The sequence below is a fragment of the Cydia splendana genome, chromosome 21, assembly GCF_910591565.1.
Source record: "Cydia splendana chromosome 21, ilCydSple1.2, whole genome shotgun sequence".
NCBI classification, from domain to species: domain Eukaryota; kingdom Metazoa; phylum Arthropoda; class Insecta; order Lepidoptera; family Tortricidae; genus Cydia; species Cydia splendana.
In genome coordinates this window covers 7,980,593-7,996,530 of record NC_085980.1, presented here as the reverse complement: position 1 = coordinate 7,996,530, position 15,938 = coordinate 7,980,593, and the positions used below count along the sequence as shown (strand labels likewise).

The window sequence follows — 15,938 nt, the reverse complement described above, 5'->3', positions numbered from 1 at the left end:
ACCACTACGTAACTATGTAAACCCATTTTTAGTGCTCTTGGTTACTTAATGTTTACTCAGCTCCCCAAAAGATGGCACTATGCAATGAGGGGCAATTAATTTACTGTCGTTTAATTTTGTTGTAAATTGTGAACGCCGGTACTTATTGCTGGGATGATTTGACGGGTCGAGAAATGAAGGCTACTACTTTAAAAAAATATAAAAATGGTTTAATAACCAGTAAAAATAAAATTGTACAAGAAAGTAGCACGTTTTCGTTTTCGTGGCTTGAGGACGAGTGAAGGACGCGGCCCGGTCGGTAAAGCAGTCGGCTCGTGTCGATAGGGCAGGTTCTTTGGCGTATGCGTGTGTGAGTGCATCAATCGTTCACACAAACACATGCTAGGCGTTAACATGTTGCGGCCCCAGGAACGAAGTTCGTGTCCATAACTGGTAGAGGGCACAGTCGGTTGAAAGCTCGTCGAAGAGTTCCCGAAGTGGTGTTGACGTCGGCTACGCGGGTCACGCCGTCGGAGCCGGGGTAGAGGCGCGTCACGCGCCCCAGCAGCCATCGGTTGGGAGGCAGCCGGTCATCTTTCACCAGCACCATTTCTCCTAGCTGGAGTTGCTGTCCTTGTTTGCGCCATTTCTGTCGTTTCTGGAGCTCTGTAATGTACTCTGTATAATATCGGGACCAGAAATGGGCTTTCAATTGTTGAATCCTCATATATCGTGAGAGAGTAGGTATCGCCGCAGGGTCAGAGCTCTGAGGAGAAGGCAACATCGTTAGCGTTCGTCCGATTAAGAAGTGAGCGGGGGTAAGCGCGGTAAGGTCTGAAGGGTCGGATGATAATGGAGTGAGAGGCCTAGAATTAAGGGTAGCCTCGATGCAAGTGAGAACTGAATTTAAATCTTCGTACGTTAAGTGGGCTAAACCTAAGACCCTTTTTAAGTGGTATTTAACAGATTTTACGGAACCCTCGGCTAATCCATTAAAGTGTGGACTATATGCTGGTGAAAATTTAAAGTTTATGAACATCTCAGATGCTTTTGAGCTGATATAGTTACTATTTGATTTTAAAAATTTAGACAACTCATTACATGCGCCTGTAAAGCAAGTCCCATTGTCTGAGAAAATGTTTTGAGGCTTTCCTCTGCGGGCAATGAATCGATCTAGTGCTGCGAGGAAAGTGTTACTACTTAAATCGGTGACAAGTTCTATGTGAACCGCTTTTACGGCTGGACAAACAAATATGCACAGATACGACTTTATCAGTCTGCTGCCTCGGCCTCTTCGGTTCAGTATCATGATTGGTCCGGCGTAGTCACACGCGGTATTAGCAAATACATAGTCAGTATGCAGGCGTGGCGAAGGAAGATTGCCCATTATGGGTTGAATACTCTTGCCTGCATAACGACGACATCTAATGCAATTTTCAACTATTTTTCTGGCAAGGTTTCGACCATTGATCAACCAGAATTTGTGGCGCAAGATTGCAAGTAATACCTAGTTGCGGAGGTGCATGTAAAAACATTATATGATAGTGTCTAACTATTAGTGTGGCTAGATGATGCTTTGAATCTAGTAATATTGGGTGTTTAGTGTCATAATCATAAAATGAGTTACAGAGTCTGCCACCTACTCGTAACAGTTTATCAGTTGTGTTGTAAAATGGATTCAATTGTAGCAATTTATTATTGGCAGACAATTGTTTTTTATTTTTTAATAAGTCATATTCCGAGCTAAAAACTTCAAGCTGAACGAATCTGCACATTGAATTTAAAGATAAATTTAGTTCATTTATTTTTATGTAACCAGTATATTTGTCTTGTGGGTTACGACAATTGTAAATAAATCGATGAACGTATGCGATTATACGTTGCAGCTTACCGAAATTAGAAAATCGCTTCATAAACTCAGTAAAATACGATGTGTGATCAGTATGACTTGCATTTAAGTTGCATATGACCTTGAACTCTGGTAAATCAGAATCTTGTGTCAATAACGGCCGTACAAGAGTCTCAAACAGCCTATAGATGGCGCGACGGGTGCGTCAATGGAGCAACGTCACTGCCATCAACACGTCAAACCACTTCATTCACATCGTGGCCGCAAGAGGGCGCTCGTTCGTCACAACAATGGCGCCAGCATTCCCGCCAAAATGGACCAATCGGCGGCGTTCGTACCAATCACGCCACGGGCATCTCGCAACGTGATTGGCCGAGGCAACTGTAACCAGATTATTGGAGGGGAGTTCGTTATCCAGCCGTTGGAAAATGTAGACCGACGCGGGCATTACGCTTTGAATCTTGATAGAAAACAGAAGTGTAAAGTGATTGGTTACGGATAGTGCTAAAAGATAAGTACTAGATTTAGTCATTATAGTTATTACCTGTGTCTTTGGTAGATTTTGTTGCTTGATGATTTTACAATTAATATCTAACGGCTTTCGGTTGCTTTCCTTATTGTATTTAAATAACGGTCGCGTTTGCGCTTAAAATTAATCTTAATTTAGATTATAGCGTTTTGCAGTTAGCCGTTAACGATAGTGATTGGCTTTATTATTTAAGTGTTCTATTTCGAATAGGGTTACGAGTTATAATTTGAATTCAAAGTAGTCATTGTTTAATGGTTCATTTGTGTGGTTGAAATTGTTGAGAATCCCTTTAATTTAGTGTTCTTACATATTGCCAGTAATACTAGAATACCTAGGTATTCTAGTATTTAGTACTCATCACTTTGGAAGCTAGGTTTTCTAGATTTAACTATTATTGTGCATTATGGTTTCAATTATCGTGATTATGAAGTTTATAGTTTAATTATAGTTTAATATTTATTAAAATGTGCATTTGATTTTGATATGGTTTTCCTTATTCTAATTTAACCCTCATAAAGTACCCCTTATTTGATTTTACTCTCAAATGACATATCGGCGTAAGTAGTTAAGCAATAATTGCATTTCTAGGCTTTTGCTATTAATAAATAGTAGGCGTAGCTGTGTTGAAATAAAAATGACTCGCTCAGGACATTGGGTGTTATTTCTTTATTAACAATTGTTTAACATTTTCAGAAGTGGGATATGGATTCACGTAGTAGGAGCAGGTCCCGTAGCCCGGTGCGGTGGGACAACACGCGACTGGAACGAAGAGAACGCAGCAGCAGTACTCGCAGGCGCAGTCGTGAGCGTACACCAAGGCGTTGGGCTCCATGGCGGCCGCGAGAATCTGTGGATCGTGAACGGCCTGCTGCGCTGGATGAACCTGGTAGGATCAATCCAAATTATTATGGTGTAATGGTGAAACCTGACATCATCCCGGAGTTTGATCCTGAGAAGTCGGAGCTACCAGCGCAACAATGGCTCAACAAAATTGAACAACTCGGCGCAATTCATGGTTGGTCGGATAGTGTTAAAAGCTATTATATGTAGTCTCGCCTGTCGGGTTTAGCAAAAATGTGGCATAATGCTCTGCGGAGTTACGAAATGACATGGCTTGAATGGAAGGAACGGATTCTTGAGGCTTTTCCTCAAAACCTGGATTATGCTGAGGCTCTTAAGGAAATGATCAATAGAAAGAAATTATTCACTGAGACAATGACACACTATTTTTACTCCAAATGTAACATGTTAACGAAATGCGAAATCACGGGTGACAAGGCTGTGTCATGTTTGATCGAAGGGCTACCATTTCACTTAAAAACCTCAGCTAGAGCAGGTAACTACAGAACCCCTGGTGAGTTATACTCTCAGTTCTTGTATATGAACGATGAGAAAAAGGGACCTCCAAACCGACAATATCCAACGCGTGGCAAAGACTTCAACGCTCCAAGTGCGTCAAAGGAAGCGATCGCAGGGGAACAGAAGCCTACATCATCATCAAACAAACCATCGGTCACCTGCTTTTTGTGCAAAGAAGCAGGTCACGTCGTGCGGTCCTGTCCAAAGAATCCCAACGCTGTTAAATGTGACGTCTGCGGGAAGACAAACCACAAGACGGAGCAGTGTTTCCGGAAGGCTTCGGTGAATCTTGTTGACTCCCAGGTAAATGATTGCTATTATAAGAACATCAATTTAAATGGTCATGAGGTAAGAGCGTATTTAGACTCGGGGGCCCGTCGGAATGTGATTACATTGGAGTGCTCTCGTAAACTGAATCTCAATTTACAGCCATGCAACATGTTCATTAATGGGCTTTACGGGCCACACGTCAACTGTTGTGGTAAAGTGTCAGTAGAGCTCATTATCGACGGAGTTAACGTTAAATCTGAAGCATTGGTGGTCAACATTCCCCTGAAAGGAGCCGATGTCTTTATAGGTCAGCCAGTTCTTAATAATGATCTGTACAGGTTAGTTATTCAAGGATCAACGGTTACCTTCGAGAGGAGCAAGCAGGAGCCCACCAACGAGGAGGTAGTCCACATAAGTTCAATTAGTGCAGATGCAGAAGTTTCCAAGGTGAGATTGGTCTGTTCCTCAGATACAGTTATTCCTGCAAATACGGCTCAATTTGTGGAAACTGGTAGTAACGAGGTTCTTCAAGATTCCACCGTATTGTTTGTAGATGCTCGTTCTTGTAATTATAATGATGTGGAGTACAGCATTCCCTCTTCTCTTTACTGTACTCCGGTTAGTTCTGTTTTAGTTATAAATCAAAGTACAAATCCCTTGGTTTTCAAAAAGGGACAGTTGCTAGTTAGGGGGCATTTAGCAGAAGAAACGTCCGTATCTGCTCCTCAAGAAACAGATGTCTCTGAAAATCCGATAATGAAAGTAGATGTTAGTAAGATTAAATGCGGGATTGAGGATCCATCTGTTTTAAATCAATTGAGTCAAATTTTGCAAGAGTTTTCGGATTGTTTTTCAGAAGACACGCGTGAATTGGGAGTAACTAACAAGGTCGAGCTTAACATTGAGTTAAATTCCGATAAGCCGGTATGTTATAGGCCTTATAGGTTATCTTATTCTGAGAAGACCGTAATGAGGGAGAAGATTGAGGACATGTTGTCTAATGGAATCATTAGGGAATCTACCTCCAATTACGCGAGCCCAATTATTCTGGTACGTAAGAAAAATGGAGACTTTCGTCTTTGTGTTGACTTCAGGAAACTTAACAGTATTACAGTAAAAGACAAATATCCCCTGCCGGTTATAGAGGAGCACATCGAAAAGCTTGGTGGTAAGAAGTATTTTACAAGCCTCGATTTGTCTCAAGGGTTTTATCAGATTCCGGTAGCTAAAGACTCTATTCATAAAACTGGTTTTGTGACACCTGAGGGGCATTACGAATTCCTCCGTATGCCATTTGGTCTCGCGAATTCTCCTGCAGTATTCCAGCGGTTGATGGATCGTATATTTTCAACTCTGCGTCATGACAAGGTTTTGCCGTATATTGATGATGTGCTACTCCCTACAAACTCCATAGAGGAAGGTCTTGATCTTTTGAAGGTAGTATTGCAAATTATTAAAGATGCAGGGTTAACTTTAAATCTGGAGAAATGCTTCTTTTTGCAAACGAAAATTGATTACTTGGGCTATGAAATCTGTGAGGAAGGTATCAGACCAGGTAGTAAAAAAATTGAGGCAGTGTTGGCGTATAAGGAGCCGACTAACATTCATGAGCTGCGAATGTTCCTGGGCCTCACCAGTTACTTCAGAAAGTTTGTCCAAAACTATGCAGGTATTGCTTACGATTTATACCGGTTGCTGCAGAAAAATGTTGGCTGGGAGTGGGGTCCACAACAACAAAAGGCTTTCCAGGAGTTAAAGAAGGTATTAACAACCCGTCCCCTTCTCTCTCTCTTTCGCCGAGAAGGTGACATCGAGGTACATACAGATGCCAGTAGCAGAGGATTAGCTGGTATTATCCTTCAAAAACAAGACGGTAATTTAAAACCTATATCCTATTTCAGTCGTAAAACGAGCAAAGAAGAATCGATGTATCATTCTTACGAGCTCGAAACCTTGGCAATCGTGGAGTCTTTAAGACGGTTTCGAATTTACCTGGTAGGTAACCATTTTAAAGTGGTCACAGATTGCTCTGCAGTGCGTTACACCTTCCAGAAAAAGGATTTAACACCGAGGATAGCACGATGGTGGTTACTCATTCAGGAATACGACATGGAAGTAGAACATAAACCTGGTAAGTCCCATAGCCACGTAGACGCACTCAGCAGAAGTCCGGTTGAACCTCCTTCGCAACTAATTGATATCAACACTATTGATGTCTTTGATTGGATTGTCTGTCTTCAAAATCAAGATGAAAAGATTCGTATCATCAGAACCAAACTGGAATCAGGTGAGGCCGAGCCCGATATTAAAAACAATTATAAGTTAAAAGAAGAGCGGTTGTATAGAGTAGCTGCAGGTGGTAAAGAAAAGTTGGTTGTACCTAAGTACGGGAGGTGGAACGTGTTGCGAAAATTTCACGACTGTATTGGACATCCCGGGTTAAAACGCTGTGAACAGATCATAAAGTATGGTTATCCCTGGTATGACTAGATTTATTCGTAAGTATGTAAACGCCTGTCTAGATTGTCTGTACAAGAGAAGTCAGTATGGGCGAGCTGAAGGTGAGCTTCACCCGATTGAGAAGATCGCAGAACCACTGCATACAGTGCACATCGATCATCTGGGACCGTTCTGCAAGAGCCGTGCAGGTAACTCTTATTTGCTAATGGTTGTCGACTCCTTCACAAAATTCACTTGGGCAGTTCCTGTGAAAACCACGAGAGCTCGAGAGGTAATAAGTTCTCTATCTAATATATTTTGTTCATTTGGATATCCGAAACGAATAATATCCGACAGTGGTTCATGTTTTAAGAGCAAAAGTTTCAAACAATTCTGTTTGGACAACTTTATCAAACACATCATTAATGCAGTAGCGTGTCCTCGTGCTAACGGGCAGGTTGAAAGGTATAACCGCACATTATTAGACTCATTAAACACCAGCGTGGATAACGAGAGAGACTGGGATATGAAGCTGTCTGATGTTACTTGGGGTATGAACAATCTACAGAGCTCATCTACTGGGTTTACTCCTTTCAAATTAATGTTTAGCGCAAGCCGCAGCAGATACCAAGGAATAGCAGGAAATTCCTTCGACGATGAACAGACTGCGGAGCAAACTCGGTGCGCTGCATCAGGTAATCTTAAAAAAACGTCAGAGGTAATGCAAAAATATTTTAATGCAAAGCGGAAACGACCAACGAAATATAAGGTAAATGATTTAGTACTGTGGAAAGGCGCGGCCGATAGAAACATCAACGTGAGGCGGAAACTGAAAGAAAAATTTAGTGGACCGTATAAAATCACAAAAGTGGCAGGTAACGATAGGTACGTAATTACTTCGCTTAAAGGAGTAAAGGGCTATAAGCGATTTGAAGCTTTAGTATCTTCGGATTCAATAAAGAGATTTCAGAGGGAGACTGATGTGCCAGAAAGCAGTTCTGATGAAAGTCAGGTAGATAGTACAGAGGAATTAATTGATTTGCTAGAAGGATAACTTGGTCTTTGATATTTTTATTTATTTGAGATTAAAAGACTTGGGTAAATATGAAACTAGTAAAAATATATGAAGGAAAATAATATATGGTTATTTATTGATTTATATGATAAATATGGAATCGTTGTTGGATGAAATGGTTTAATATTGGATGTAAATATTGGCTATTAATGGACTGATTATGGTTTAAGAGTGGAAATCTATATGGATTATTATGGAATAATTGATGGAAAATTAAGTGGATAAATTAAAAAGAAAAATGGAAAATATGGTTTTTACATACATAATTTATACTATATCTGTTAGTGATAAAAAAATCAGATAATTTTTGTTTTTTTTTTTCCTTCCTTTGCAGAGTCGCAAAGTCGTCAGGATGGACGAGTGTCAATAACGGCCGTACAAGAGTCTCAAACAGCCTATAGATGGCGCGACGGGTGCGTCAATGGAGCAACGTCACTGCCATCAACACGTCAAACCACTTCATTCACATCGTGGCCGCAAGAGGGCGCTCGTTCGTCACAACAATGGCGCCAGCATTCCCGCCAAAATGGACCAATCGGCGGCGTTCGTACCAATCACGCCACGGGCATCTCGCAACGTGATTGGCCGAGGCAACTGTAACCAGATTATTGGAGGGGAGTTCGTTATCCAGCCGTTGGAAAATGTAGACCGACGCGGGCATTACGCTTTGAATCTTGATAGAAAACAGAAGTGTAAAGTGATTGGTTACGGATAGTGCTAAAAGATAAGTACTAGATTTAGTCATTATAGTTATTACCTGTGTCTTTGGTAGATTTTGTTGCTTGATGATTTTACAATTAATATCTAACGGCTTTCGGTTGCTTTCCTTATTGTATTTAAATAACGGTCGCGTTTGCGCTTAAAATTAATCTTAATTTAGATTATAGCGTTTTGCAGTTAGCCGTTAACGATAGTGATTGGCTTTATTATTTAAGTGTTCTATTTCGAATAGGGTTACGAGTTATAATTTGAATTCAAAGTAGTCATTGTTTAATGGTTCATTTGTGTGGTTGAAATTGTTGAGAATCCCTTTAATTTAGTGTTCTTACATATTGCCAGTAATACTAGAATACCTAGGTATTCTAGTATTTAGTACTCATCACTTTGGAAGCTAGGTTTTCTAGATTTAACTATTATTGTGCATTATGGTTTCAATTATCGTGATTATGAAGTTTATAGTTTAATTATAGTTTAATATTTATTAAAATGTGCATTTGATTTTGATATGGTTTTCCTTATTCTAATTTAACCCTCATAAAGTACCCCTTATTTGATTTTACTCTCAAATGACATATCGGCGTAAGTAGTTAAGCAATAATTGCATTTCTAGGCTTTTGCTATTAATAAATAGTAGGCGTAGCTGTGTTGAAATAAAAATGACTCGCTCAGGACATTGGGTGTTATTTCTTTATTAACAATTGTTTAACACTTGTAAATGTAATGGCTGTTTAGGCCAAGAATGTTCGTCTTGAAGTAGATAGGGTGGACCAGACCACCATAAGCTGCAATTTTCCAATTGATTGGCGTCTGCCCCGCGAGAACCTATATCGGCAGGGTTACATTTTGTAGGCACGTAGTGCCAATCACTTGGGTCAGTTGAGTCACATATCTCGCTAACTCGATTAAACACAAATGGTTTTAGCTGATGAGCTTTAGGTGAACGAATCCAACCGAGAACAATTGTGGAATCGCACCAGTAGGTGCAACTAGTGATATTTAATCTAAGTGCTGATTTCACTTTATTTGCTAGCCGTACAGCCAAAAGCGCCCCGGCTAATTCGAGTTTCGGTACAGTCAGCACAGGTTTCAACGGAGAAACTTTACTTTTTGCTGCCACTAAATGGACAGATACGTTATTATTATTAACGCTACGTAAATAAACGCATGCAGCGTAAGCTTGTGTAGATGCATCGCTGTACGTATGAAGTTCTATTGATAAAGGACTGTCGATCACGACACATCGAGGAATACGAATATTATTTATGGTACGTAGTGACGATACGAATTTAGACCACATAATTGATATATCTGACGGCACAGGCTCGTCCCACAAGATCTTTGCGGCCCATAACTTCTGAAGAATTGTTTTCGCTAAAAGCACGCATGGGTTAACAAGACCTAATGGATCAAAGATTTGTGACATCATTGAAAGTATTGTACGTTTGGTAACGTTGTTATTTTCGCCAAGATTAACTGAAAATAATAAGTTGTCTTCCTTAGAAGACCAGAGTAGGCCTAACGTTTTTGAATATTCATTGTCACATAAATTAAGTAATTCGTCACCATTACTTTTACCGATTATTTCGGTAACAATATGAGCACTGTTTGAATTGAATTTACGTAGATGAAATTGACCAGTTTCTAATTGAGTCATTACACCCTTGCAAATATTAATGAGATCAGATTCAGAGGATGCCCCAGTGATTAAATCGTCAACATAGAAGTCATGTTGGATGACTTCTGAGACCTTCTTGTCGGGACATCCAATACCTAACTGTGTCAAGCACCTTGTCGCGAGAAAGGGAGCTGACGCCGTACCGTAGGTAACTGTATGTAGTTTATATTGTTGTAATTGCTCATAGGGTTCAAAACGCCATAAAATTTGTTGAAGCGAATGTTGAGATGGGGTAACATTGATCATTCGATACATTTTCTCAACATCTGCGGTAACAATGAACTTATGCTGGCGCATTCTTATAAGTATGCTTATAAGGTCGTCTTGAACTGTCGGACCGACCAATTGAATTTGATTGAAGGATACGCCAGATGTCGTTGCCATAGATCCATCAAATACGACTCTTAATTTCGTAGATAAAGATTCACGTAAAATTCCATGGTGGGCAAATAAATATGACTGAGTGTCATTTTCGGGGTTCTCATTTAATGACATGTGATTTAATGCAATATATTATTTAATGAATTTACAATATTGTTCTTTAAAATGTGGTTCACGTTTGAATCTTCGCTCCAAAGAGATGAACCTGGACAGAGCCCTTTCATAAGAGTCGCCTAGTTTTTCAGGCGTCTCCTTTAATGGAATCGTCACTTCAAAACGACCGTCAGGAAGTCGAGTGGTATTATTTATAAAACTCTGTTCACATTCCTGCTCTTCTTTGGAAATTTGTTTACGCGTTGCGACTGATTCTAATTCAAAGAATTGAGAAAGTTGATCATTTAATTGTTTATCATAATGTTGTAAGTGTAAATTAATGTTATGGTTGCAATGGACTGTATTTAAATTCGATGCTGAGTATTGTTCTGTTGGAACTGTAACTAAATAACCCAATTTGGTTTCCCATAAAGTTGGTTTATTTTTACCTAATGGAATTTTATGAGTACCAAGTACTGACCAAAATATTCCTAATGAAAGTAACATGTCTACTGGAGCAGGCACATCAAATGTGGGGTCTGCCAACCTAATGTGTGGTGGTATGTTTAACGTTGTACGGTCAATTCGAGACACTGGCAACGGTTGGGTTATACGCGATGCCACATAGCAGGGCACCTTTAATTGATAATCATTGATTAATGACGACATAAGGACGTCACACGACTTTGATAAATGTGAGGTTTGATAATTTAATCCTTCGACGGTTGTCGGAGCTGAAGAAGTAGGTAAGTTTAGTTTAGCGCGTAAACTTTCAGTAATATAACTCGCGGTCGAACCATTATCGAGTAACGCTCGTATTGTGTGTTTTTTACCACTGTGGTCTGTCACTTGAATTAAGACCGTTGACAGTAGCATTCTATCATTTTGTACGGCTGACATTGAAATTTCTTGAACTGGACTAGAAAATTGTTCTTCATCGTCAGGCTGCGGCAAAGAATGCAGCGCGACGTCATTTGACGAAGGCGAAGATGCAGGAGTTGTATGTTCGTGCAATAAACTATTGCGCTGTAATCCACATGTGCGACAAGGGTTTAGCCTACACGTTTTTTCATTGTGACCCACGCGCAAACAGTTCAAGCAAACCTTGAGTGCTTTAGCTTTATCAACGCGAGCTTGTAATTTTAATGATTTGAACTTTTGACATAGATACAGTGCATGATCGTCATTACAGAACGGACAAGCATACTTGCGAGAAGTAGTAGGGGAATATGTAGTAGCTGTCAACGCCTTCTGTCGATTGTGCGTAGTGTCGCTAGGCCTGCGTTTTTTATTAGACATTTCTGTAGATTCTAATAAGTCAGCCCGATCTTTAAGGAAATCGTTAAACATTTTAAGTGTAGGAAGCTCCTTTAATTTATTCCTAAAGGATTCCCATTTATGATGAGTAGTTGTATCTAATTTGCTTGAATTATAAGTACATCCCAATGCTCAGTAGGGAGATCAAGCGATTTGAGTGCTCTTAAGTTTTTATTTATCGTGTCAATAAGGTTTCTTATTGATCTAGACGATTCTTTTGACAATTGTTCTATGTTAAAAATTGCCTGAATATGATTGTTCACTAAAGACCTTTTGTTATTATAACGATCGCAAAGTAATTCCCAAGCTAATGTATAATTATCGCTGGAAAAATCCAAAGATTGAATTATTACCGCGGCACTGCCCTTCAGTGCGGCGCGCAGGTAATGAAATTTATTAATGTTTGGAATTGAGTTATTTGAATGTATGAGACTACTAAATGTGTCACGGAACTCCAGCCAGTCATGATAATGGCCCGAGAAGCTAGGCATATCTATAGTAGGAAGTTTAAGTTTTGTCCCACCTCCAATCGCAGTCACACAAGAACCTGTCTCCGAGCGGACGCTGCCCGCAGAGGCGCCGGGCGCCGGCGCGGTCGCCGACAGCAGCTCGCGTGCACGCGCGACGAGCCCGAAGTACTTGCTCTCGAAAGCCTCGCGTTCTTTATACTGCTCATCTGGAATTTCCAATTCATTCTCTATATCACACTGAACGGAGTCAAATTCAGAATAAATTTCTTCGATTTTTGACAACCGGTCGTTTAATTCTGTAAGTTGTAGTCTACTCAAGCGATCACAACTTTCGACAGTTGTTAGGTGGCTTTCAAATAGCGTAAGCTTAGCTTTTAATGAGGCACGCCTTCTAATCAAAGGTTTATTGTCAACCATTTTAAAATATATACATTAAAAGGCAAAGGAATGAATTAATTTGAGTAGTTACTATAGATGTAACTATAACTTAATGTATATTTGTTACGAACCAATGCGATGAAATGAGTTGCTAAAAAAAACAACAAACAAATTATTTGCAATGCGATGAAGATAAAAAATAAAGATTTGAAACGATTACTTAAATCAGCACAAAAGCAGCGAAGTGAAGTTGCGCGTAAAAACTGCAAAAAGCCAAGCGGTGCAAGCGCGTAGGTAGTAACAGCTAGCAGCGAGCGCGCGGTGTCCGGGCTGGCCAAGCGAGGCGCCAGCCAAACAGCACCGATATCGGAATGCACTGGAACACGTGAAATAACACTATCTAAGTACGTAGTTATACACAGTTCGCACTCACAACGAAGCAATGCCAAAAAACTAGAACACTCTGAAATGCAATTTATTATCTTTATAATTATAAATGAACAAAAGGTGTAATTCCAACCTTTGTTTAACAATGAGGAAAATATGAGCAATAATGCACAAAGCGTAAATGAAGTGATTGCACTGATAACAGAATTAACCTGTTTATGATGAGAATGTGGATATGATAATTTGTTGCTAAGTGCAATTAGAAATAACTCGTTAACAGAATAACGGATCGTTAACGTATTTAAGTATGTATGTATAAGTTTGAATAATTTGCAAAATAAAGGATTTGCGAATAACGTGCACTACGTTTTTAACGGCAACACAAAATAACGGATTTGTGAGCGTTATTAAGAAATAACTGTTAACGTTATTAGGAAACGTTAACACTGAAAATAAGTAATAAGTATGAATTTTATGCAAAATGAAGGATTTGCAAGGAACGTGCAATATGTTTGTAACGACAACACAAAATAACGGATTTGTGTGCGTTATTAAGAAATATCCGTTAACGTTATTAACCTTAACGTTACTCAAAGGTATGTATATGAATGTGAGATGACTTGCAAAATGAAGGATTTGCAAGCCTATCGTACAATGCGTTTATAACGGTACCACAAAATAACGGATTCGTGGACGTTAACTGCAGAATAAGGGTTATGGGACAAATATGTAATTTAATTGGGAAGCAAATACACAAATGAAGGATTGTGTTGGAAATTAATGATTTCGGAACGAACAATCGGAACGAACTTACGGTTTGCCAATCTCAATAGAACTTAGCTAATGATTTCCTGTGTCGGCGCCGTCGATCCCTTTGTCTCCGAACTCTCACTCTCAGATTTCTTCTTCCAATATTTGTCCTCGTCTATAAAATATCTTGAAGCCACGTAGAAGTCGTTGATGTGTATAAAATCGGATGACTCGTCCTAGTTTTGATGAATCCGATGTTTGAAAACTTCCACGTAGTAACAGCCAAATCACGTCAGCGAAGTATTTCCTTTGTTCTTTGTTCGTCGCTGGTGCAATATCCGAGTTCGTAGGACCAAAAATGTGAACGCCGGTACTTATTGCTGGGATGATTTGACGGGTCGAGAAATGAAGGCTACTACTTTTAAAAAATATAAAAATGGTTTAATAACCAGTAAAAATAAAATTGTACAAGAAAGTAGCACGTTTTCGTTTTCGTGGCTTGAGGACGAGTGAAGGACGCGGCCCGGTCGGTAAAGCAGTCGGCTCGTGTCGATAGGGCAGGTTCTTTGGCGTATGCGTGTGTGAGTGCATCAATCGTTCACACAAACACATGCTAGGCGTTAACATATATTAAATCAACACAATTATTCAATTAAATTTGTTGATATCCGTACGATTGATTGAAATTTTAGAAGAGGGGCTCTTCTAAACTTAGAGTTAATTTGGCAAAATCCTTCCTCGGTGGCTTATTTATGTCACATCGTATTAAATTCAGCGCCATCTGTTAGTTTACCAGGGTACTCTATAGTGATCACACATATTTGAAAAAAGTTTGCCCCTCCTTCCTAAGTAGCGCCATACGATTCAGGGGCAAACTCAAGCCAATTGATTCTTGTGGCTACCCCCCCTTTTAGGGGTTGAATTTTTATAGCCTATAGCCTGGCCGGAGATTTTATCGACAGATTAGTAAAGTTTTCATCAAAATCCGTTCAGCCGTTTTCACGTGATGCGCGTTCAAATAAACAGACAAACAGATAAACAGACTTTCGACCCTCTTCAGCTTTATTATATGTATAGATACTAGCTGAAACTTGTTGAGCATTAGAGTTTTCGGTCGTCGTAGCAGTACTGATAATTCCGCTACTCGATGCTAGATGTCGACTACGACTAGTGGCTCTGTGAGCTGTAGACCTCGCGAGCAGAGCTTGAAATAACATGGTGCTAAGAGCTTTAAATACACCGTGTTTTTTTTTTTATTTCCGTTAATTTCAAGGGTGCATTCCTGAGCTTAAATCAAGTAACTTTCTCAAAGACACCGATGTTCTAATTAAGTCCATTTCGGAGATAATCCATAATTTATTTTTTTACTATAAGGCCACTACAAGCGTGTACACTTGCCTTAGGGCCGGCTTACATATTGATTAGTGTTTAGAATGAGTTCATACATTTGCTACTAAACTTAAGTACAATCTCGGTCGATTGATGTACGAAATGACATTGATATGTCACAGATTTCAATTGTTTGGTTGAGTTAAATGTAATGCCCGTGTTACAACAACGCTATATGCTACATTTAATTACTTTTTAAACAAAAAAAAAACAAAAAAGAAAACAAAAAAAATTTTTTTTTTTGAAAATTAACTATGCCATTTAGTTCTTATAAACGTACTTAACTATACCCCGAAGTTAACGGAATTCAATAAAAACACGGTGTATAGTAAATTAAAGAAAAACAATACGAAATTTATGTGTAAAAAAATACAAGAAGTTATAATATCCCAGCATACAATTACTGGGGATCGAACCCAGACCCTCTGTGCAAACAGAAAAAGCGAACGTTTACAAACTGAGCCAAATAGTTCTTAGATGGGTTGACGAAATTTAGCTACTCCTTCTCAAATTAAAATTAGTTAAAATTAAATATCTAAATACCGCCTAAACCAGCGATAATTTTTTTCTGCATTTTTTGCTATTAACTCTGTAAACATGTCTCAAAAAGAAAAAAGTCTTATGATATCGATACGACTATTTGTTTAGGCGCCAGGTATCACGACTCCGCCATTTTTAAAAATTTCCAAAAACCGGATTGACAAAAAAATTTTATTTAGTCATAAAATTCGGTCACAAAATTTCACGAGAATCGGTTAAGAATTGCGACCTGTAGAGGAGAACATCCGGACATACGAAAGCAAAATGCCCGAGTCAAAACGTAGACCTTCGCTTCGCTTCGGTCAAAAATAATAGTCAATTTGGCACTAAACCTGATG

General features: G+C 39.3%; 1 protein-coding gene across 1 annotated transcript; it reads right to left on the bottom strand.

Annotated features, from left to right (window-relative positions):
• Positions 1–247: 247 nt before the first annotated feature.
• Positions 248–12,590, bottom strand: LOC134801301 (uncharacterized). The gene is made up of 2 exons (XM_063773840.1): positions 12,226–12,590; positions 248–745 (listed from the first exon to the last, which is right to left on the bottom strand). Exons 1-2 carry the CDS (start codon positions 12,571–12,573, stop codon positions 389–391), a joined length of 705 nt encoding a protein of 234 aa, XP_063629910.1. The 5' UTR covers positions 12,574–12,590; the 3' UTR covers positions 248–388.
• Between the last annotated feature and the right edge of the window lie 3,348 nt (positions 12,591–15,938).

What these genes read in the sequence shown, in the direction of transcription:
- LOC134801301 (XM_063773840.1), bottom strand. Translation starts at nt 12,573, where the DNA reads ATGGTTGACAATAAACCTTTGATTAGAAGGCGTGCCTCATTAAAAGCT. An exon ending in GCTCGGAGACAGGTTCTTGT is followed by an intron (nt 746 to 12,225) that starts GTGACTGCGATT and finishes CCTTCTCCTCAG; the next exon opens with AGCTCTGACCCTGCGGCGAT.